The 23,951-nt window shown below is 42.0% G+C and overlaps 1 protein-coding gene across 1 annotated transcript in view; it reads right to left on the reverse strand.

Moving 5' to 3' along the window:
- The window catches only part of AP2M1 (adaptor related protein complex 2 subunit mu 1), a 329,969-nt gene that overhangs the window by 260,036 nt on the left and 45,982 nt on the right, over positions 1-23,951 (reverse strand). Inside the window, exon 2 of the mRNA XM_069618827.1 lies at positions 19,725-19,841. Coding sequence (XP_069474928.1) covers positions 19,725-19,798 — 74 coding nt within the window. The 5' untranslated portion in view covers positions 19,799-19,841. The remainder of the gene's footprint in view (positions 1-19,724; positions 19,842-23,951) is intronic.

Below are 23,951 nucleotides of genomic sequence, written 5' to 3' on the forward strand. Positions count from 1 at the left end.
ATGCATAAATCGGCACTTTAGTGGCGTTTAGGGTAATGTGCATATTCCCTTAGTTTAATAATAATCCATCCTCGTGCAGGGATTGCGCTTCGTCTGATTATCCATGCTAAAGCTGGTAAATTACACTCTTATAGTGCATGCCGTTCCTATGCAGCTGTCAGATAAAGTAAGAGTCGAAATGAAATAAAATGAACGTGCGGGCAGCAATATCGTAATGAAGAGCAGCCTTGTTAGACGGTGCTCGGCTGTTTGCTTGTGCTGCCCGGTGCTAAATGCTGAACAGGGGACATATAGCGTGTCTGTGACTGAGCCCAAAATACTAGAAAATCCCTAAACCCGGGTGCCGTGGTATGTTGAGGGTATGATCCCTGTGCAGCTTACCTCCATAATATTGGAGTACATCTTGGCAACGAGTGTCTCGTATAAACGGCGTGTGGTTCGCCATATTGGTTGTTCCATGTTTATATTGGGTAGCGCATGGTACACGTGTAGGTGCCACTCGATTAGTCCCTTTTTGGTGTTTATAGATGTTAAAGGTATATTACTATACGGCGCCTTCTATGTTTTGAATGCCTATGCTGGCTTGTTAGGCACTCTGTCCAAGTAGCATGATAGTTAATCACTATGGAGTCACGCATGCCTGCCAGATTTTGTGTGACCATATTTATCGCAATTTTTAATACTTCAACATGCAGATTCAATTCAACGTGAATAATGTGTCACAAGGGTAAAGCCTATGTGCTATATTTAGGTTGGTGTAATAACAAATGGAGATGTACATGCATGCTTTTTCGTGAAAAATATATATTGAAGCAAAAGATTGTATGGAGAGCAGTTATGTGAGCCAAATCCATCCATCCATCTCCATCTCCATCCATGAGGAATAGAAAGAAGTAGAACTAAGCTACACTACAAGATCAGAAATACCTATGTACGACAGACAAATGGCTTCTTTTGCAATACAAGAAAAAGAAGAAATCAATTATATTTGATAGCAACTGATTCAGCAGGCATATGTTTCAATGGTCTAACAATGACACATTGAAGATTAGTCTTAGCAATTGTACAGATCCGGGAGACCCTCACACAAGGGAAATTGCATTTCACAAGCTATGTTGGACAAACATTTAGTGAATGTGTTACGATGCAAGCCTTAAGAGGAAAGATGCAACCAAATGTGCTGTCTTACAGAGCAACAAATGCTGAATTTTTATCTTGAATCAGTTAATTTCTCCTTAAAGGCAACGTAATAACAATGGGGGAAATTGAAAAGCTTTGCAGGAAAATTGCAGAAAACAAGAAAACAAATCAAAATGTTTCATAGAAGAGCTTGAATGTATTGCCATTATTTTTTAGTAATCCCAAAAGGGTATGAACCACAACGAGTGTCACTGAAAGTAACAGCAGATTATGCACTACCTAATGCAGAAGAATTTGGAGGATATTGAAAAAATGTGAGAACCCTTCTTGAAGCAGCTCCGATTTTACAGAGAGCCGTACTAACTTGTGAAAAAAGGAAATTCACTGGCAGTTTTGAAGAAATTAATTTGGCAGATGTTCCAAAACAAGGTCCTCTTTTTTTACAAGTCATGCTGTCAAGGACAGATGAATATAGAAAATAATTCAGAAAAGCGGGATACCACTGTAATGAACAGGGCTCATATGTTGTCATAGCTGTTTATATGTGAAATGCCATCACAGGCCTTGCGAATTCTTAGAAATCCCACTAGACCTGCAGGGCAAGTTCTTTAGATTTACATACTCTACCTAAGAAAAATTCACTTGTTCCAAGGTGACTAGTGATAAAATATTGACCAGTTGCTTTCTCTAAAATGGTGCAAGTCGCCATAAGCACCTTCATATTTGCTGCAATGCTGTCAGGCATGCACAGTGAAACTTGTATTTGCCATTTACTGGAAACAATGTGTCTGCAGTAACATCCCCATACTCGCCAGCAAGATCGAGTATCCAGCAAATGGTACTCGCCCTTCATAAAAACTGCTTGCCAATGATAGTGGGCTTGTAGATTTTGCAAGCTCGCATCACCAATACAAGCTTCCTACGCGAGCACTTCTACCACACGGCATACCCGCAAAATGTCCTTGCAAGTGGCAATTGGGCTCACAATCATTAAATTTCTGCATAGCATGAGAGCTTCTATAGATCACGCCAGAGTCCTTCAGTTTGAGACAGAGGGGTAACAAAACATGTATGAGTGTGGAGGATCTTACATTCCCTCAGATTTGGTTAGAGGCAGATTTGATAACCTTGACTTTCTCAAGGATACTCTGTGTTGTAAAGAAACTTTGCACGGTACAGTTATGGTCAATGAGGAGTCGGATGTCCTAAGTCCAAATGAAATATCAGGACCACCATCACTTCAATCACTGTAGAAGATTCCTCAGTCCCCATCTGAGGTCATGTCTTGCAACCTTCCCAAAGGGTGTAGAACACAGAATCCTGTAAACAGTCAAATCACTGATTATAAAGAGAAATAAAGTTAGATTCCAACAGGCTTGAGGAACTACTTTGGATGATGGCAGAAATCTTACCATTGAGTGATTTTCAAGAATGTTCTGATGAAGAGTTGCTGGATACACATTGTAATCTCACTGAATAAATGAGATTGATGAATGCGAGAGAGTCAGAACCACACACTACAGTTCCGACTTGGTCAGCTTACAACTCCATTATAAGTGATCAACCAACAAAATAAACTAGTGTCTCTGTACTCCCACTCAGCTGCCAGCCCAACAAGCGCACAAACAACTCACATTTATGAAGAAGTTTGAGAAAACATTGGTTGTCAACCCAGAATCAAAAACCGTTTTAATATTGGATGTTGGCCTTTACAAGCCCATTTTAAAATTAGCTATGGCTTAAAAAATAAAATAAAAAACGACTTGTAAAAGAACTGGATGCTTCAACCAGGTGAGCTACATATAGTAATAGCAATGCTTCGAGCTATTGTCCTCTCGGATGCTACAGGGTCGAGGCCGCCCTAACTGCACTTTATGATGCATATTTTGTGTCGACAATTCGATCAGGGAAGTGTGTAAGGAGAGCAGTTTAAGCACAAATGTCACTAACGCTTGCACTTTTCAAATGTATCAATGAATTCTACAAAGACCATGTTGAAATCAATCTATGGATAGAACCTGAGCTGACGAAGTTACTTAAAGGTTTACAAGTGGATAATTCCCAAGAAACAAAATCAGGCCATCATTTTGTTGCGACAGTTCTGACAAATGTGAATGGGATGGCTATAGAACCTAAAGAAAAACCAACCCTCGGAGTTGCTCTTCAGTAGGTTTATATGGTGGACACAATGCTTTTATTTAGCAGATCTGTCTGAATTGGATTTACACCTTGCATCACTTGAAGATTGTACTTTTTGCCCTCTATTTGATAAACTACACAAGCATGATAGCATGGCACTTCACAGACATGAAACAGCTTGAAAGCAAACATCCGGACTTCTGGAGTGAGTTTCAGACAGGCAATTGAGCAGTAAGCAAGAAAAAAGTCCCCTTCTGTGCTTTAGGTTCAGATGAAGCTCTGGAACATCAAACGGGGCAATTAAAGTACTTGGTGGCATGGTTAATATTATTCAAAAGAAACAGGCTCCGCACAATTCTTTTTAGCCTCTACTCAGCTGTCAAGGTGGTCTACAGAAGCAAAATAATTGATTGGAATCACAGATTACTAATGGTCAAAACATCACCACCTAACAGCATCCAAAAAAACACCAAAAAGGAAGAAGTTAAACAGATCTACAACTCGATCAGGACATTGACTAATCCTGTGAATTATGATGGAAAAGAATTCATCAACATCCTGACAGGCAGTTTTGATGTGAAAATTCAGAAGACACATCAAGAATGGCAGAAAAAGGTTGCCAAATGTACAACAGCTTTAAAGGAGACAGATTGAAGCAGACAGTTGTAGCCTGTGGGCACCAATGAAGAAAGAAGAACCTTCATCAGCTGTGTAGAAATGCAAGCACAGTTGTTTAGACAAAGGTATTAGAGACCATGGTGCAGTTGAAAGCAGATCGTTCTTTGTTCACACGTTTGCCGATTGCTTCACAAAGTCAAACTGACATTGATCTCTAGGAATGCTAGAGTATTACAAAGTCTCTGCAGTACCTCTTTCATCTACGATGATACAATGCTTTTAGCTGCAAACAAAGGCAAGCTGATGAAGATACTGGAAGAGAAACAACAGGCAGAGGTTTCTAACAAAACAGAGGTCTTCATTTGTTACGGAGGATAGATCTGTAGCAAACATTCAGCAGCTGTCCTTGACAGAATGGTGGAATTGCAAGCAATGCAGACACAATTTCATGACCTTGCAATTGAATTAAACAAGAAAATAGAACCTTGTCTGCTCAAGTATGATGAAACCCATTTAGTATTTGATACATAGCTAGAAAATTCACTCAAGAATTCCATGCAAAGGAAAAGAGCAGGAAAAACAACACCTGTTGAGTACAAAACCACAGCTTCTACAAATATTTTACAAGCAAACCCTCCTACTGCATTCTAAAACTAAATACGAGTTAACAGCTTACCTCTCAAATAAAGCAATTTTGCAAGCAGATAGGCTAAAAAGAATCCTCGTAGCCAGTTTGAGAAATGAAGCAAAGTCGTCAGATGGAAATGATGTTGGAGACATTGAAAGCACACATGAAGAGGCAGACAAAAATAATTCTTCACTCCCTTTATGCATCACATCATCATGCTACTACCCTTCACATTTTTCACCCGATACTGAGGTTTGTACTCACTGTGGAGGTCACTGTTTGTCCCCCATCTAACAGCATGTTTGTCACAGGAGTTCAAACTAATAGAAGATTTAAAGATCTCAAAACGTGTGCGCTCTCATTTAGGGCCTACAAATGTGCAGGCATTACTAGGCCATCATGCTCGTTCAGTGTATGAGCTTACTGGGTGCTTTATGAAGAAATGAAAAACTCTTTCTGGAAAGTTTAAGACTTCAGAAAAAGAAATCCTTGTAGCTTTGGGAAGACTTGATGTCTAGAAGGATTTAAAAAAGGAAGACGAACAATTGATAGAGCTATTAATTTGTCATGTCTACTAGGCAGGAACAAATATTTCAGACATTTGTCAACTGCGTTGTCTGATGTTCACAAAAAAAAAAAAAATGAAAACTTGCCGCCAACAACATCCTCTGTAATACCATACATCTTAAGGGCAGGTGATTTGATAGTTTGATATGATACATTATTTATAAGCACCTATACACAATGTATTTCAAAGCGCTTCAAGGCAAGGGAGGGAACAAGGGAAAATACAATGACATTCTTACAGGCCATGAACAGTAAGGATGGGAAATGAACTATCGTACTCGGCCTGACGACATTTCAGATAGTGCAAGAGCTAAGACAGAGATAAGGAAGGGAGGGGGAGAGTGGAAGGAAATGGAAACAGGAGACTACCATAAATTTCCGGTAGAGCCGGAGAAAAACAAAAGGTGAGGGAGAGGGGTGCAGAAAGGGAGGGGAGGAACAAAACAAGCGACTATCGTACTGACAACGTTTCAGATAGTGCCGAGGAAGGGGGGAGGCAACAGTAAGGGGATGGGGGAGCGACAGACAAGGTTGCTATCATACTAGGTCCATGGACAATTCTGATAGAGTAAGTGCATATATGGAAGTAAGGGGAGAAGATCGGAAAAGGGAGAGGGGAGGAGAGAACACAGTAAGCAGTCAAAAAGAGTGGAGAAGCAAGAGGGAGAGTGAATACAATTGCAGAAGTCCGTAGTAACACAATGTTGTAAGCCAGGATACAAGATGAAGATGGGAACAGCTTGATTCAGGGCCACCATGAGTACAAGAGTCAAAGGAAGTCCAGCATGAGAGTTGAGAAAGGGTGACGCACCGTGAATCAATGAAGTCCATAAAAGTATTATCCAGCATTGGCCACAAGACGGTGATGGTGAAACCAGAATGCATCAGGACAGACTCCTGTGTGCGGGAAGCGGGGGGTGGTCGGGGGGGCACAAGGGAACACGGGGGGGGGGGGGGACCAGAGATGGTGGGGTTGGCCTGTGGGGACAAAGTGTGTAAACACATGTTGGTGCATGCTTACCTGCTGTCTTAGCAGGGAGTCGGACCCTGGATCCTCCTGGTAAGAACAGGTCCAAACAAGAATTGCCCTTTTCTTTGACTGCCCTTGATCTAAGAGTTAAGAGCAGGAAGGAAGAGGCAGGGATAAGAAGGTGGGTGGTGCTTAGGCCAGGTGACCTACATCCACTTACACCTGCTCCCCAGCTGCAAAGGAAAAGAGGCTGGAAGGCTCCTTAATTAGGGAAAAGAGCGGCAAGCAGGAAGGCACCAGGTGGGCGGGGCTTGCTAAGTGGTGAAAAAGAGCGGCAACCAGGAAGGCATTAGGTGGGCAGGGCTTGAGCCAGTTGACCTAGATCCACTTACACCTGCTCCCCAGCTGCCCCAGGTGAAGGAGCAGCAAGGCACTGAAACAACAACCAAATCTCCTAGAGCCATCACAATTCTTCTGGGAGAAGGCAGATAATGATCCTATGTTCACGCTTCCATGTGCACCACAATCAAACAGCTGGTATGGTGTGCCTGCGTTAAAGAAAGGTGTGCTGTGTATTGCAAATGCCGAGCTCAGTCACTAAGGTGCACAGAAATGCAAGTGTGGTAGCGACGAAGAGGTCTGTGATAACGATTTTGTAGATGAAAATGAACTCAGACGCTTACCTGTAAAACCTTAAATTCTCTCTTCAAATTTAACTAGCTTCTGTAGTTTTAATAGTGTATTTCAATGAGAAAGTTGCTCATTATTGCAAACTTTCTAATTTAGCGAGCATACAATTGAAGGTTTGTGATGAAGTAGCAATCATTTACGAGGCTATAGCTCAGAAACATAAAAGGGTACTTTAAAAAAAATCCTTATATGAACTTCTCTATTCCTTTAAAGATGATCGAACAAGCCAAAAACTGTTGCAGCTCAAAAACGAAATTAGTATCTGTAACAGCAGCCATCTTGGATTAATGATATCACACAAGGCCAATGCCACAAACTCAGACAAAACACTGAGTAGTACATGATCATCAATTAATCCCCAGAAGGCATACCTCCCCTTCATTAAAAATCCTATTAACTAGATTGTAACAGATGCCCCCCAACTAACTGACACTGCCAGAGCACAATTTCTTAAAACTGTATAATCCAAGATCATTTGCTTAAGAGTTACAACAGGGCATTGTATTTCTACAGCATCTAGAGTTACAAGGGGGCATGGATGCCACAAAAAAATAATTCTGGCTTCTAAGTGATACTTTTAATAAACTAGATTTGATGACCGTGTGTAACATTCACTGGACCCCCAACACTTGTCATAGAACAATGTAGGCGGCAAGGATTTGTTCAACCACACAAATATATTTCAAGGAATATTTTGCCACATTAATGGCAATTCAATGCAACATTTGCTAGATCTTTTACATTTAGTATCCTATAGGGGTGATTATTGTTTTGGAGTGGACTAGATCAACTTGATTTTTTTGTTTTTAATGGAAACTTAGACAAGATTTTACTTTTTTGAAACGCACAATTAAATTGAATGGATAGTACATTCCCCAAACCAATGAGGTAGAACGATCACTTCTCACACTGCAATGCTCTTTTTCCAACATGTGGCACTAATGGAACACAGCTCAGTATTAACACGTGCAGAAATCAAACCCTCATCATCCAGTCAAGTGAACCATTTCCCACAAATGTTCCAGACAAATGTGCCCCCCCCCCCCACATTCTATAAAAACTTTTTTTCATGAAGTTATGATTAACGATTTGTGAATGAGAGCCAATTTATTTGGTGCCAATATGCTTTGCTCAGCTGGTCCCTGGACAGACTATTTTGCTAAGAGACATGTTTAAATTGATCAACGTCTTTATGAGGAAGTACCCGTAACATTTATATAGTATAGCACTTCCTACCCCAGACAGTTGTGCCCGCATACAATTATTTTCTTCATATGTAACCTCATTAAAATACCTTCCTGCATGTTCTAGTAAAAGGTATCTTAATTCGGCTGAGCAAACAGCAATATGGCTTTTACTACTTAAGGAATAAATGGACAATTTCACAATGGGCGAAAGCATAATCACCCCTCTAAATCTGCAGCTACTATTCCTCAACATAACCAGATGGAGTAAGTTGCTTACCTGCAACTCATTTTCTCCAGCATTGGTATCCTTCATATATTCACATGCTTTGAATATTACCCAGCGTCAAGCTGGGAACCCTCAGTTACCTTTGGATATTACTTTTTAAAAGAAAGGTTAGGTGTATTTCGTATGCGGTCACCCTCGTTATGGGAGCTTTAGGCCCCTCCAATGGGACAGAGTAGTAAGCTACTCCTCTCCAGCCCTTCCTCAGATTCTAACCAGTCATGATAGACCTTGTTTTGGTATCAGAGGGGCTTTACCTGGCCAGAGCCGATGGAGGGCGCATGTGAACCTATAAATAGATACCAATGATGGTGAACAGGAATTACAGATAAGTAACGTACTCTTTCAGCATTCGATCTTTCATAGATTTACATGCTGTGAATAGATTACATAGCAGTATTTCCTTAGGTGGATGTAGGCAGGTAAAGGGATTCCTACCTCATTGGAACAGACACTGCAGAACTGCTCTCCCCATCTGAACATCCACTGCACGCTGTTCATCCAAGCAGTAGTGCCTGGTAAACATGTGAGGCGCTCATCAGGTTGCCAACTAGCAAATGTCAATGAGCGATACCTCTGCCTATAGGGCTACCGATGCTACTGTGGCTCTTGTGGAATGTGCCTGGGCGTGCCTTTCAACGGTCTGCCCGCTTTCATGTTGCAGAACAAAATAACCAAAGTGATCCATCTGGACAAACTTTGTTTAGATATAGCTTTACCCTTATTGGTAGGGCCGAAGGCTACGGAGAGTTGTGTGGACGCTGTGAATGACTGTCCAAGTAGTAGTTAATGGCCATTTTTACATCTAAAGAGCACAACACCACTTGCAGAAGCATTTAGGCTTCTGGAAAAAACACAAGTAGTGTGGTTTGCATTTTTTTTTATTCCGTGGGAACCTTTGGATTGGTCATAAGTAGCACCTTATATATGATACGAAGGATCTCTTCCAGGAGACGTGTTTTATGCTGGTGTTGGCCATTGGCTCGAACAGCTTTTTCATTCGTTCTGCGAGGACTGCATTGAGGCTCCAGTCCGGAGTCAGCTTAGTTGGAGGGAAAACTCTAAAAAGCCTCCTTAGGAAATGGTTCACAAGCCTGTCGCTGAACAAGGATGCAGAGCTTCTTTTCCTTGTATACCTGGAGATGACCACCAAGTGTACTCTAATGGATGAATAACAGACCTTATTTCGTTAACGAGAGTAGGTAAGGGAGAAGCTGCTCCGGGGTGATGTTGAGTGGGTTTAGCGTTTGCTGCCCTTGACAGCAGTTACAGACATTTTTCCACTATCAGTTTGTGGCTGGTGCCCTAGCTGCATTTAGGATGTTTTTACAGTCTGTGGGATGGTTAGCTGGCCAAATTCTACAAAATCAGGAGCCACGCTGTTAACTGCAGGGATTGCAGGTTGTGATGTAGGACCCTTCCGTGGTCTTGCGAAATGTCTGGGTAGCAGTACTGGCCGATATGCTAACAGCTGGAGTAGGTCTGTGTACCAAGTCTGTCTTGTCCAGTTTGGTGCAATGAGAATGATTTTGAAAGGGTGTTTCATGATCATTTGAACCATTCGATTTATAAGCGGCGCGGGGGAAAGGCGTAGGAAAACAGGTTCACTTTGGACCCCTGCTGCAGGCTTCTGCTTGCAAAGCTCGGGCATTTCTTGTTGCTGGCTGAGGCAAACAGGTCTAAGGGCGGGTGACCCCACCGCCTAAAAACTTTTATAGTTGCTGTGGGTTGATTTCCTACTCGTGTGATTGTGCGGACTGCATGCTGAGGCAGTTTGCTATGTTGTTTTGAACTCCTGGTAGGTGGAATGCCTGAAGGAACTTCTGGTTGGAGAGGGCCCATTTCCAAATCTTTTAAGCTTCCTGAGACAGAGTTGGCGACTTTGCCCCCCCCCCCTTGCTTCCCAATATAAAACTGTCATCAGATTGTCTGAGTATTTTTACAGGGCGTCCCTTTAGCACTGGTAGGAATAATTTGAGGGCCCATCATACTGCTCTCAGTGTGTAGTTTGACCTCTTGTGCTGTCCACAGTCCCCTTCGGTGCAAGTGATAAGAGCCCTCAATTTGAGGGCTCTGCGACTAACATTCTCTGGTGACTCGGTTCCTGGAACGGGTTTCCCCTTGTAAGGTTCTTCCACCATTGTAGTTTGCGTACAATATCTGGGGTGATGCAGATTTTGTCCGCCCAAGTTCCTACCACTGGGTACTAGTTTGCGGCTCTGAACTTTGCAGGGGCCACACATGAAGCCTGCAGTTGGGTATGAGTGGAATGCACAATGCCATAGTGCCCAGCAGTAGCATGCATTGGCGCACTGAGGCATAATGTTTGGGTTTCAGCATTGGAATCAGCAAGGTTAGCGTGTTTATTCGCTGAATTGGGGGGGATGCACCCTCTGCTACTCGGTGGCAAAGTGTGCTGTCACAAACGCCAAGTTCTTGGATGGCTGCAGAGAAGTTTAGTTTATTGAGAATCCTAAGCTTTGGAGTGTCCATACCGTTCCCGACATGGTGTGTTGGGCCTTGGAGAGTGTTTGCGCGCTCAGCCAGTCGTAAGGATAGACCTGGTGACCTTTTCTGCAAAGGGTTGCCACGATGGGCACTAAGCATTTGGTAAAGGTTCACAGGGCTGACTTTGGTCTGAACTGCAGTACCCAGTACTGGTAGTGGGGGCTGCAGTCTCTGAATCTTAGATACTTCCTGCGTTTGGAGTGGATTGGGATGTGGAAGTACGCATCTTGTAGGTCTAGGAATCCTAGCAAGTCGTGTTGCTGAATGGCCATCATTACTTGTTGCAGTGTTACCATTTGGAACTTTTGTCTTTTGATTTTGCTGGGAATGCACAGGTCCAGTATTGCCATTCGCCGTTCGGTTTTTTACTACAAAATACTGCGAGTACACTCCTCGCCCTATGTCTTGTTTTCACCTTTCTATTGCCTTTTTCCATAGCATTTGTTCGACTTCTTGGATGAGGACCTTTAGATGACCTTGTGTGCGTTGGGTGGGTGATATGTTGGGGGGGGGTTGTTTTGTGAATTCCAGCAGGTGGATTGTTTGCAAGACCCACCTGACTGTAGTTATGTGGTGTCACTGAAACATAATTCGACACATTTCCCAGCCCCCCCACTTGCCCTTGCCCCACTTTCCCTGCATCAAGGGGATATTCACTTCAACTGTTTTCCCATTCTTCCCCTCACAGGATTTGTTGTTCGAGTCTTTGGTCTTGGCAAAAGTCTTGATTTGTTGTAGCCTTAGATTGACTTTATGTATCCTTGTGACTAGTATGTACTCTTTGAGTAGGATCGACTACACATATATGAGGACGTGGAGTTGTTCCTTTCGGAGGACCCTTTAGAAAGGGACGAAAGGTTTTTCTACTTTGCAGGCTGGTGAGTGATCGGGCTGTATCGGGTCTGTTTTTATCGCCTCCAGTGCATCATCCATCTTTGGGCCAAACAGATCATCCCGCTCACAGGGCAGGTATATCACCTTGTGCTGCTCATCAGGTCCGACATCCGTACACAGCAACCAGCCCTGCCTTCTCATCATTACTCCATTTCCGACTGTTTAAAGACAGTTTCGGCCGCATCTACCACCATATCAATATCGTGGTTGGCCGCTTCTTCCCCCACAAGTAATATTGCCATTGCCTCTTTCTATCTTCTGGTAGGGGCTTCAGCAATGGTGCAATTCTGAGCTACATTTCATGGACGTAGCGTGACATTCTGTTACCCCAATTGTTACGACTTTGTGTCCCCCCCCCCCTCACAGCCTCCCCACCCCCCAAGGGCATCTAATTTTCGCATTAGTTCTCTGGTGGCCTGGTGCAGTTTTTTGCTTGCGAATGGGCTTTCCCACTTGCTGCCGCTGACACCACAGATTCAGGCATGGGTTGGGAAGTGAGACTTTTAGGTGTGGAGTCTGGTGCTTTAAACTTCTTTTCCCCCATCTGCCTTTAACCGCAGATTACATGAACGGGTGCTTTAGGGTGTGTAACCATATTTCGCCACATGTGGTCAGATATTGGGATGACGCCACTGACTTCCTTTTCTTACCCCTGTGGTCAAATAGGATGCATTCTTTTTTCTCTCCTTTATAAGGGATTAGGCTAAATTCTAGACTTAGAGATGGGGGCGTAAAACACTCCTATGTCGACCGGCGGCGAAGATTAGGCGTTTCTCCCTGTGGATCGTCTGTCTGTATACCAATTGATGTTAGTGGGGGATGCTGTTGTGGTAAAGTCGGCGCCTTGTGGGTTGTCAGTTTCTGTATCGGGAACTTGCCCTCCAAGTACCGTTGCTGGCCTTGGTAGTAGTATGGACCTGGAAGGTCTATGTTGCGCAATGTCTCCCCGCCTAGCCTGCTGATGTTGGTGGGGGCCCTCTGACCTGCACAATGACATTAACCCTATAGGCAAGGTTGCACGGATGGGGGATCTGGGCCTGGTTGGCGATGCTTATCTGGACCCTGGCGGTAACGTACGCATGGACTGTGGTCTTGAGCCTGCAGATTAGCCGATAAGTGTCGAGTGGCAAGACTGGTCAACATTCTTCCGTTGGTTGCCATGCATACTGCTGCTCTGGCTGGGCAGGCGGCAGTCTAGCCTGCAATTGTGATAGCAGAGCTTGTAAGGATGAGAGGACTTGGAGCGACAATAAGGCCTGTGGGTTTATGAGCAGCTGCAACGGTATGCATCTGTGAAAGATCCAATGCTGGTGAAATGTAGATAATTCCCGAATACGCAGGTGCCAGCGGTGCAGAGCTTCACTCAAACGACAGCAAGTCTGACATAATTAGGCGCTGTACAGTTTAAGGGAAAAGGAGTGCTCCATACCAAAACCTTGCCCACAGGAAAAACCCACAACATTCCTATAGGGCCTCTCTTGTACATCTTGTGAGCACAACACAGGTCTTCTGAGAGAGGTTTCTGAAATCTGGTCAAGCCAAATAACAAATGTCATTTGAGAAAGAACCGAAGTCTCGAGCACTAGAAAAAACATGCTTGCATGAACAGATCTGTGAATGTATCATATGCATGGTCCTCAGTTGCACCCAATTCTTGATCACTAGTTTGTCCTAATGAAAACAAAGAAATGCCAGCCTTGTTATATTAGCTGGTCATATATTGTTACAGCAGTTCTATTATGTAATGTTTTGTGATGCAATTTCACAGTAACGTCATGGTGCTTTGTACCAGTTTGAAGCCGCCAGAAGGCGGACATGTAGCACTCCAAAAAAGCACACATTCACAAGCAAGTGCAACTCAGTTCATGAAAAAGTCAGTAACAGGAGAGAATCAAGCCAGGCAATGAACATTACACCTACGGAACTCTGCTGCATGTTATAGTACTGACCCGACTATTTTGCTTATTCGTTTAGAGTTATTAGTTCACAACACAAGCCTGCAGCCGAAATGCCAGAGACCCAAAAGTTCACAGCTGACATCTTCGCATTTCGAAAATGTCTCATGCTTTATGACATTTGTTTGTCCTCCGTTTTTCACGTAATATAAGCGACACCCCCGCAACCCCCTAAGCCCATAATGCCGAAATATACAAGGGGGGGGGGGGGGGGGACACCTGCAACCCCCACTCTCCTTGTTCGGCTTTCGACATTTTCTACTATGCTGAATGCGCACAAAGTGGGTATTCAGCATTTTTTTGTTCTTTTCTGCCACTCCCCATTTTTTCTCACAGTGAGATTTCATCACCCCCAGAGAGATGTAAAATAGTGTGGCTCACTATTCAGCAAAAGACTAAGGTTTCTTACGCCCATTCATGTGCGACCAAAACTATAAATCATTGTTCTTTCTTTACATCCTACTAAGGGTCCCATGTCCGACCAAAACATCCGAATTGGAACCTTTAATTTTGAAGAGTAAACGCCTGGGTGGGAAATGTCTTCAAGCTTGGGCCATTCAGTTCTTAGACACTCCCCATTTCACTTCAGCTTCTGGTGCCCCAAACTATACTTAAGACATTGAGCAGGTATTTACTGTAGAGAGCAGTTAACTGTATTCACTACCTGCATTTTACAAATACCTATTTCAACCAATCTTTTACCCAGTCAGATTTTTGGTTAGGGTGTCACTGAAGTTTGTGATGATAGTTACTTGTTTTGGGATGATTATATTAAGGCACTCTGATGCCACAGTTAGAAAAGAAACTAACCAAGATATGGTCTTCTTCAAGATGGGAGTAGAGAGGGAAGAGTCTATCCATGGACGGGGAGATTAAATAGACCAGTGACCGACTTCTAGCTGAACAGCTACCCTTTACTGATTCAGCAATATGTCTATAAATCCCAATACCAACGTTCTGATAGCTCATGGGGTGCTATATGTGTTGTCTTCTAAGCTACAAGCAGAATCCCTGAGTATTTAGTCATCAGTGTACAGAGTGTATAGGAGCTAAACAGATAGAAGCTTGAAAAACTCAGAAAGCATGACCAGTGAAAGACAGCAGCATGCAATTACCACTCACAAACCACACACTCCCAAGTACTAGAGAAATTGGGAACGGCAAAATAAAAATGAAAGAAACCACCACCTGCAGCTGTTTGGAAACTTGTCTTATCTAACAAGAAAAAAACAAGACTGTAGGGTGTACAGTAAATGCGGTGCGTGGGATAGCAGGGTAAATCAGTAAGGCAGCACAAGTACAGATCAAAAAAATGTGTTTTAAAAAATGGTTAGCCGTCATCTGTAACAACTTACAAAAGCACTGAACATAATTTTAACTCTGGCCTCCCAAAATAAGTCAGTCATGGGGCTTCTTCAATAACCAGGCATATGAATCACTCTGCCTCCTGTACCGGTGTAGAAAGATAGGGGATTCTTGATTTGGGTCTCTCTAAGGGGAGAGCGGGCGGTAAGACCAAGTGAGCCAGCAACGTCCTGGTGGTGCAGTGATGATTGTTCCATTTGCTGCAGCTGCGTGAATCGTTCCTTTGTCTTTGCAGCATGCTGCAGCATTTCAAAACACTACCAAACCACTAAGTAAAACAGCACACAAATCTACAGGTGCCACCACAGAGGTGTGAACTTTAAATATTTCTTTTTCTAGGATTTTCTGTTGATTCTACCTTTCGAGTATACTATATAAGAAAAGAAAATGGAAAAAAAAAATGAAAAGATTAAGGGTTGGCTTCAGAAAGACAGTGAAGAGGAGAATAAAAAGTGCACCATCCCAGCAGTACCACTTAGTGCAATACCACTGGCTTCTTGTGAGCACAAAGGAAACATCCCAAACAGACTGTCATTTTATGTGACCATTTGTTTTATAAAGCCTACCCATTTTAATCTTCAATTACTACAGACATTTCTTGGATGCAAAGATTCACGGCATTTTGGCAGTTGCCAGTTTCTCCATTTTGGAGCACATCTTGGAGACCAAATATTCACACCCCTCAACTTCAGGGATGCGCTTGTGTGTCTCCACCACACTTATTCAAAGGGTGTTCCTTTTTATTTGGCTTTTGCATGTTTGTTCACCATAAAGCCATTAAGCAACCTGCCAAATGAGCATGTTTTGCCAACAGACTCCCTTCTGACCCCATGGAAAAAAGATCCAGAAGCGCAATGAATTGTCTGCGTTACTACTTTTTCTCGACAGACTAACGAGATCAAAAGTCTTATCAATAAATATTGGAATTTGGTGACCAACACTGGATGTACAACGGGCCCACCACTATTTGCTTTGAAGCGCAACCGGAATGTCTGAGTCTAGTCCATTCTACATTTAAGTCTCCCACTCCACGTGTCCAACAAAATGAGGAGTCTTTGAACCATAGATCAAGTCCACTAGTGGGTCATTACACATGTGGAAATTGTAGTATTTGGCAATTCACTTCAGCAGCCAGGATCTTTATGGGAACTGCGCAAATTTACCAAGTGCCAAAGTCAGAACGTGGTGTATGGCATTAAATTCCCATGTAATCTACTACATGTAGGTGTGACCACTACGAAAGTTGTCACGAGAATCAATGAACATCGATCTCGGATTCGCATGAAACAGAATCTGCACCTGTTGCACACTTCTTGGCAGCCCAATATTCAGCTGACGATATGATTTGGACCATAAGAGATCAAATCCAACATGACAACAGCAATTTTTCAACCACCAACATACTATTAAAATTAGAACAGAATTGGATATATCGGTTACAGACCAATATCAATGGTCTTAATGAAGAATTACAGTGGCCTCTACTTCTGAATTAAATGTTTGAACAGGTATTGGGAATCTTTTACATCCTTGTTTTCTCCAGTTTTCTGCTTCTTTGGGTCCATCAAGATGGGAACCAGAATTGTTCCATTACAATCTCGACAGACATGGTCCTTCCCCAGTCTAGCCCACCCCAGTCCCCATGATGCATGAACCAAACACGATACAGCGTCAATGCATCATTGACTACGATTACAGTACTACAGAGGGTAACCTCAGAGTAGTCCGACGTGAGATCTCGACAAGCACAGCAACACTGCAAGCAGACGCACAACGGCAGCAATAGTAGGCAAGGGATTATCTACATGTGCTCTGCCGTTTTTCTCATGGGTTAAAATGATTCAGGCACCTCTTCATGTGCAATTTAATTTAAGTTGTGTGCTTTTTTACAGCAACGCGGTAGACCGATTCATTGACAGCGCAATTGGCACAGCGCTCAACAAACACAGACCGTGCACTCGGCCCACGGGCCACTGTTGGATTTCCCAGTGGCTGGCACAGACTGCCCATCAAATAGCCTGCATACAGGTACATACTGGATGCATAGTGCCTTGCTGTTTATTATTTCATAGTCAAAGTATACGCACTAAGGCATTTACCCAATACAAGTTTAATACAGTAAGGGGGATCTTTCTCTTCCTAGCTTGACGCAAAACACCGTCAAGATTTGGAAAGATGTGATCCATAGTATTGGAAGGGATGCCATACCGACTCTGGCACAACCAATGTGGCATAACAAACGTCTACCCGAAATTAATATTGGAAAATTTACGGTTTGGGTATGTTGTAATACCGTTGTTCTTGGCGATGTGATGAAAGAGGGGAATCTTTGTTCCTTTACGGATCTTCAATGCACATATGGGTAGCCCGACAAGCAGTGGTATCGTATTCAAATCACTCACACCCTACAAGCACAATTCAGAGATTTGCAGGAGATCCCAGTTGTTCGCCCCGGAGCGGAATATGTTGAAAGAATGGATTACCATGAAAGTCACCTATGCCTTGTACCAGATTATAACATCTTTCACAACCCTTGAGTTATCGAAGCCCAACTCAAAACTAAGAGAAAACAGATGTTGCCCCATAGAACCAAACAGTGAGTGGAGGCTGTGAGGTTCCCACATGAAGTATCAAATTTCACCCCGACATACTATCCACGCACGCTACTCTTTAGATGTGAGTGGTCTGCTCACCCGTGTTTATTTGCAATCTGACTGGTCGGATGGAACCTTTTTTCATACAATACGGGAATGTCTGCGGATGTGCTGCTTCAGGGTAAATACCATTGATAAATTGGCAATGATCACAGGAGCAACAATACTAAATTAAGCCAAATTATTTTTGGGAATATAGGATGAAACCTCCTTCAATCGCTTCGAAAAAACATTTTTGTCCACTGCGATCATACCGATTAAACAAAATATTGCACTGTTTTTGGGAAAGCCCAAAAGCCCTAGATGTATCTCACTTGAAAGGAGAATATATAATGCACGAGGCTGCCTGGGAAAATACAAGAAAGTTTGGAATAAATGAAGAATCTTGTTAATTGTTCCACCATTTGCTCAATGCGGGGGGGGCAAAATCTTGGGCAGTAATGACTTGTTAGTTACATGTATGTTTCGACCTTGTTCTGTACTCTGGTGTTGTACTGAATGTTATTTTTTTTTACCCATGACTCCGAAAAAAAAAAAAAAAAAAAAAAACACCCACTCAATGAATTTCAAAAAGGTTTCATTCCTTAAGTGATAGCTATGCATTTATTGTCCAAAAGTAAAATCTCCACAGTCTGGCATTCGTGAAGAAATCACTTTAAGCTCAGTTGCTTTTGACATACTTTTGCCGTCTATCGAGGATTCAATTATTTTATCTTTTAATTTCAATCTGAGCATTTGCTAAAAAAAAAATAAAGAAATACAATAAAAAATATTTTAACAAATACAGCAGTTGAGGCAATACGTCCACTATACAACAGTCTCAACATGATAGGTTCTCCCTTTGTGTGTTATCTGGGACCTCTACCCTTCAGTGAAGGTCATTGGATTTGAAAGCACCCATCAACCACCCAAACACACTACACTCGACACCCAGCCTCAGAATTTTCACTCACGTTTGGGGAGTGATAATTTGCTCTTGGCAAGTAAGAAATTGTGTGTTGTGTGCATGTGGCGAAATGATGCGGCCAGCGAATCTATGACTGACCAGTAGTACAACTTGAAATGTGGACCCCGCGTTTTACCAGCTTAAAAAAGTCAAGATCCAAGACCTTACCTTTTGTAGTGGAGCATATTCTCAAGGAGCACTGGGAGCCGGAGGAATAATTGGGGCGATATGCAACAGGATCTATTTGCACCTGGGAAAGGGCGTTCCACCAATCGGGCGTCGGGAAAAGCAGGCAAGAGCACAATGCACGGACTGCATTTTGCAGCTAACTGAGGCCCTTACCAGGTACCTACATCTTGCTTGCGGGGAGGAAACGGGGAGCCTCTCTCCCTGGACAAGAAAGTGTTAAGAGAAACTTGCACTACCAAGCAAGTAGCAAAGAAAGGAGAACATTCCAGGACGGTAAAGGAACAGAAGAGAAAGGAAATGCTTCAGTATGCTCATACATAGGCATGTTTTAATAAAACTGGGAAAGATTGCCAAACCATGTATGATGAAAGCAGAGAAGCATGCCGTTCACCTACTAGTTATTCCTTAAAGAGCGATTGTTGAGAAAGTTAGCCAAAAGTAAGTACACAATAGCACCTTAACTTGAAATACGTCCAAATGCCTCGAACATTTTCTCCAGAGAAGCCACCACCATCCCCTTTCACTATAGGTATCAATAATAAATAGCATTGGGCAACAAAGGCTTGAAGCAACTAGAAAGTCAGGCATGGTAAACATGCTCCCCGCTTCTGCTCATAGCTGTGCCTCAAATGTACGCAACCTCTAGAGGCAGGGGCTAAAATGATTGACTTCTGAAAGTAAAACAAAACATTCTATTCTATTGAGTTGGTGCTGCACCAATTACTAATGCAAGTATAGTTTAAACTCGCTTAGTGAAGCTCAGTAACACTACACCATTTTGACCCAGTTCTCCCAGGGATAGCTTTTTGCAGCAAAGAGACAAATGGGTATTACTACCAGATATCATCTAAGACATAAACAAGCTTTCTGAAAAGCTTCCCAAGGAATGGAGCAAGTGGGAGACCATACTTAGGAGTCACCTTTTTCAGATATTGCAAAAGGGGAGAGGAAATCATTAGCATCAGACAATTAAATGAACAGACTTACTCACCCAATGTCATCCCTGTACACCCGGGAGATAAGAACCTCCCCTTTGTGGTTGTAAATGAAAAGCCCTCCAATCATGATGAAATCTTAGTTTACTCTTTCCATAGTTGGTTAATGAGACCTGTTAAAAGAAAATAAATTAAAAGTCAACTACATCATCAGTACAAATTGAGCTTAAAGTATTTGCATCGTAAACCCAGACTGGTGGACAGTCTCAAACCTTCAGAGAAGGGCTTCCTGCAACACCGCAAGCACAGAAACTGAATAGATCAACAAAAAAAATGCTCTCAAGTGTTTAAATGTAGAAAGAAAAGTAATAAGAAGCTGTGATGAAATGAACAATCTCTGGTCAGGACACATGGTTTTAAACATACATATTTACTAGTATTATAATAATGAGGTCCCCCAGGAGGTTGCTGCCTCTTCTATTCGCCTCCCATGATCATATGATTCTGGAATCTAAGAAGACTCCAGAATCATATTGCATCATGAGAATGCCATAGTGCCAGCAACAATATAACATCTCCCCTTCCACAATTTAACAAACGAACATTTGGTTTAACAATAACAAAGTAACACAGACTAAGAATACTAAAAGTAAACAATATAAACTCAAAAGGATATGTTCTGGAATCCACTTCTTGAGATCATGGTGCATGTGTAGATTATATGTGGATTCAGTAGTATACAAAGTCTTTTTTAAAGTTTTGTATAATTCTTCTGTTTTTTTAAGACCTATTACTCTTTCCCTCATTATCTCCAATGTCTTCTTCCACCTGCTTTCCTTCCAAAGGAAACCTTGCTCTTGACAACACGGTCATCACATGACCACTTTTTACCATCATCAAGGATTACAGATTTGAACAATTTTCCACTCTTTGTGGAACCCTGCATTTGGATTCTCCTTTCAATATCGTCCTTGGTTCTTTTACACACACCCAATCTCCTTCCTTGAAGACTCTTCTTCACATGCTTATTGTCATCATAATATCTCTTGTATTCAGCTTGTCTCTTTTTCACTCTTTCTACAATTTCATCCATACTCATCTCTGTTTTTCTTCAACATAAGCCAAGCCGGTCTTAACCTATTAGAAGCTGTTCTGCCTCTCAGAGTGTGAAAGGTTCGTCTTCTGTGACGAAGTGTGGAGTAACTCTATATGTGTTTAATTCCTCCTTTCAGGTCTCTCTGCATGGTAAGTTATTGGCAATTGCTAATTGGATTATGCTCTTTATGAATCCATTCATTCTTTCGACTAATCCCATTTGCCATTGGGTGATATAAGGCTGTTGTATGTACAATGGCTCTTTCTCTCATTAACTTTTGTACCGCTAAAGACATGAATTGCGCATTTATCCGATATTATTTCTTGAGGATCTCCTTCTCTATTAAAGATTTCTTCTAGAAATGTCACTACCTTGGTAGCAGGAACAGGTTTCTTCTGCCACACCGCACTCTACCCATTTTGAAGTATAGTCCATCAAAAATAAAATGTACACTTTGAGACTCCAAGGTTTCAAACGGTCCTGTTATATCAATGGCCATTTTGGTTTCACATATCAGGCCACCAATACACTTCCCTTACTCTCCTTTTTGTAAGGCTTCTTCCTACATATCCTTCATGAGCAATGACCATTATTTTTTCTCTCAATGTAAGGGTGGAACAATGTGATATATAACAAGAAATCTCATCTTTTATCTTGATCCAGATTCTAATACTCTGGTCAACATTTTCCCAATCACTTCTGATAGCTTTTTTCAAGTGTCCTTGTTCAACATCCTCATCTCTTGCATTGACCCATTCTTCCTTTGAAAAACCTGAAGAGATGTGCGCTATTACACAATCCATGTCTCAGTCCTCCAGGCATTCCTAATTTTGTACTACTTCCCCATAACTATCCTTGATGGGCAGTCTGCCACAACATTAGATTTGCCTGGTGTATACTTCACTGTGACATTATGTTGCATAATGTCTAAAATCCACCTCTTGATGTGATGTTAACTGTATGTTCTTCGAGCTTAAAACATGAATTAACGGTTTGTGATCTGTTCTCAATTCAATCGGTACACCCCAAATGAGACCTTTAAAATGCTCTAAAATCGACCTCACTCCCAACGCCTCTCTCTCAATGGTGGAATAATTAGGTACAACCATGCCATTTTGTATCTTCAAGAACTCCACCTAATCCTAATCGACTGGCGTATACAGAGATAATACTTCTGGCACCATAGTCAAATATCTTAAGCTTTGGAGCCGTGTTGATCAGCACTTTCAGTAGTTCAAATTCTCTCTTGCATTCTTCTGACCATAGACATTTCATGACTTTACTCATCAATTCTCTCATAGGACATGACTTGTCAGAAAAATGGTGCACAAATTCTGAATACTCTGCCAACCCTAGAAAGCTGCTAAATTGGTCTTTGTTCGTTGGTTCTGGAATTCCCATAATTGTATCAGAGGTTTTTTTTGGTTCTATGAGTGCGAAACCTCTTTCTTGGATGACCGTTAAGACTCCTAGCAATTTCGCATCATGGTCTTCTTCAGTCAATGCGAATATCAAAATATCATCCTAAAAATAATGAAATCATTGGAGACCATCAAACAATTGGTGCATTAACCTTTGAAATACAGCTGCCGCCGTCGCCAATGCAGAAGGCATCCTTTTGTATTACAATGCACCTAACGGGGTAACAAAATATGTGAGGTGTTTCGACTCATCATCTAGAACAACCTGATAAGCAGATGACAAGTCTAATGTCGTAAAATACTTTGCTGGCTTCATCGTTGTCAACATCTCATTTATATTTGGTAGAGGAGATCGGTCTACCCAAATATTTGCATTTGAGTCTCTTAAGTCTATACACATCCTTATAGATCCATCTGGTTTACGTACAATGACAATTGGCGAAAGCCATTCTGAACTTTCTATAGGTTCTATAATGTCCTGTTCACATAAGTCTTAATTCCTTCTGTAGGGCTTCTCTTGTGCCAATTGCAATATTTCTCACCCTATGGACTACCTGTTGGCATTTCTTTTCAATACAATTCTGTGTTTAAATCCTTTCAATGTGCCAATGCTTTTGTTGAATACTTTTGGGAAACTCTTTGCTAGGTTCTCACCAGTTCCACACATCTCTTCAGTGATACGTAATATCGGTACCATCTCTCCTGGATGTATTTTGATTTGTAGGGAAGCTTGTTCCCACCAACCTAAAATCGAGAATCCATTTTCGGCCACAAAGTTTGCAATATGTCTTTCTTTCTTTAAAACATAAATGTACCCATGTGTATCCAATTATGTGGATGGGTGTCTTTACATATCCAGTTGCTCTCACTCTTGTATCCCTTAAGTCTGCTCTTTTTCCTCACAGTTCATTTTCAAATGTTTGCACATCTAGCATGGTGTATGGTGACCTTGTGTCAACCATTACTCTCAATGACACCCTATTCACCAACATAGACACCCATGATCCTACACTTCCTTCAGATGGTCTCAATGTCAGAATCTGTACATGTTCTACCATCTCATTGATCATGGACATTAAATCGCTTGGACAAGAACTTTCTTCTATTACCCTTATGCTCGACATATTACTCTTAGTAACTTGATTTTCTTTTCTCTGCATCCTGTTAATGGAGAATGTTCCTATTGTTCTCCCCCTTCCTCGGGTGTTTCGAAACACCTTTCCAAAATGGCCTACATAGCCACATTTGTAACATTTTGCCAAGAATGCCGGGCATTCTTTTTCATTGTTGTTGTGCCTATACCTGCCGCATTTGTAGCAACTGTTTTGCATTTTACTAGCAGACTATCTCTTCTTATGCTGCTGCCAATATAGTTGTCTTTCGACATTCTCCTAATTGCTGCAGTCAAATTTTCTTCTTCTAGCCGAAGTACCTTCTTGAACATCTTGTACACATCTAACTTCAGCACTTTGTGTTTTATCTTGTATTTCTTTCATGCATTTATCTCCTAATAAAATTGATCTGGCAATGTCCATGGCTTGCTCTAGGTTTGGATGCTTCGCTTGCCACAAGCGTTGTTGTATCCGAGAGTCTGCGACTTGTAACACCAACTGATCTCTCAAATACTCATCCGCTACTCCAGTAAATTTGCATGTAGATATCAATGCTCTCACAGCAGCCATATATGCATCAATAGTCTCTCCTTTGTTTGGTCTCCTCGAAGGAAAATGATATCTATCCAGCACCACATTAGTTTAATTTCCAAA

Source organism: Ambystoma mexicanum, chromosome 10 (assembly GCF_040938575.1).
Source record: "Ambystoma mexicanum isolate Mex_15411 chromosome 10, UKY_AmexF1_1, whole genome shotgun sequence".
Classification (NCBI taxonomy): domain Eukaryota; kingdom Metazoa; phylum Chordata; class Amphibia; order Caudata; family Ambystomatidae; genus Ambystoma; species Ambystoma mexicanum.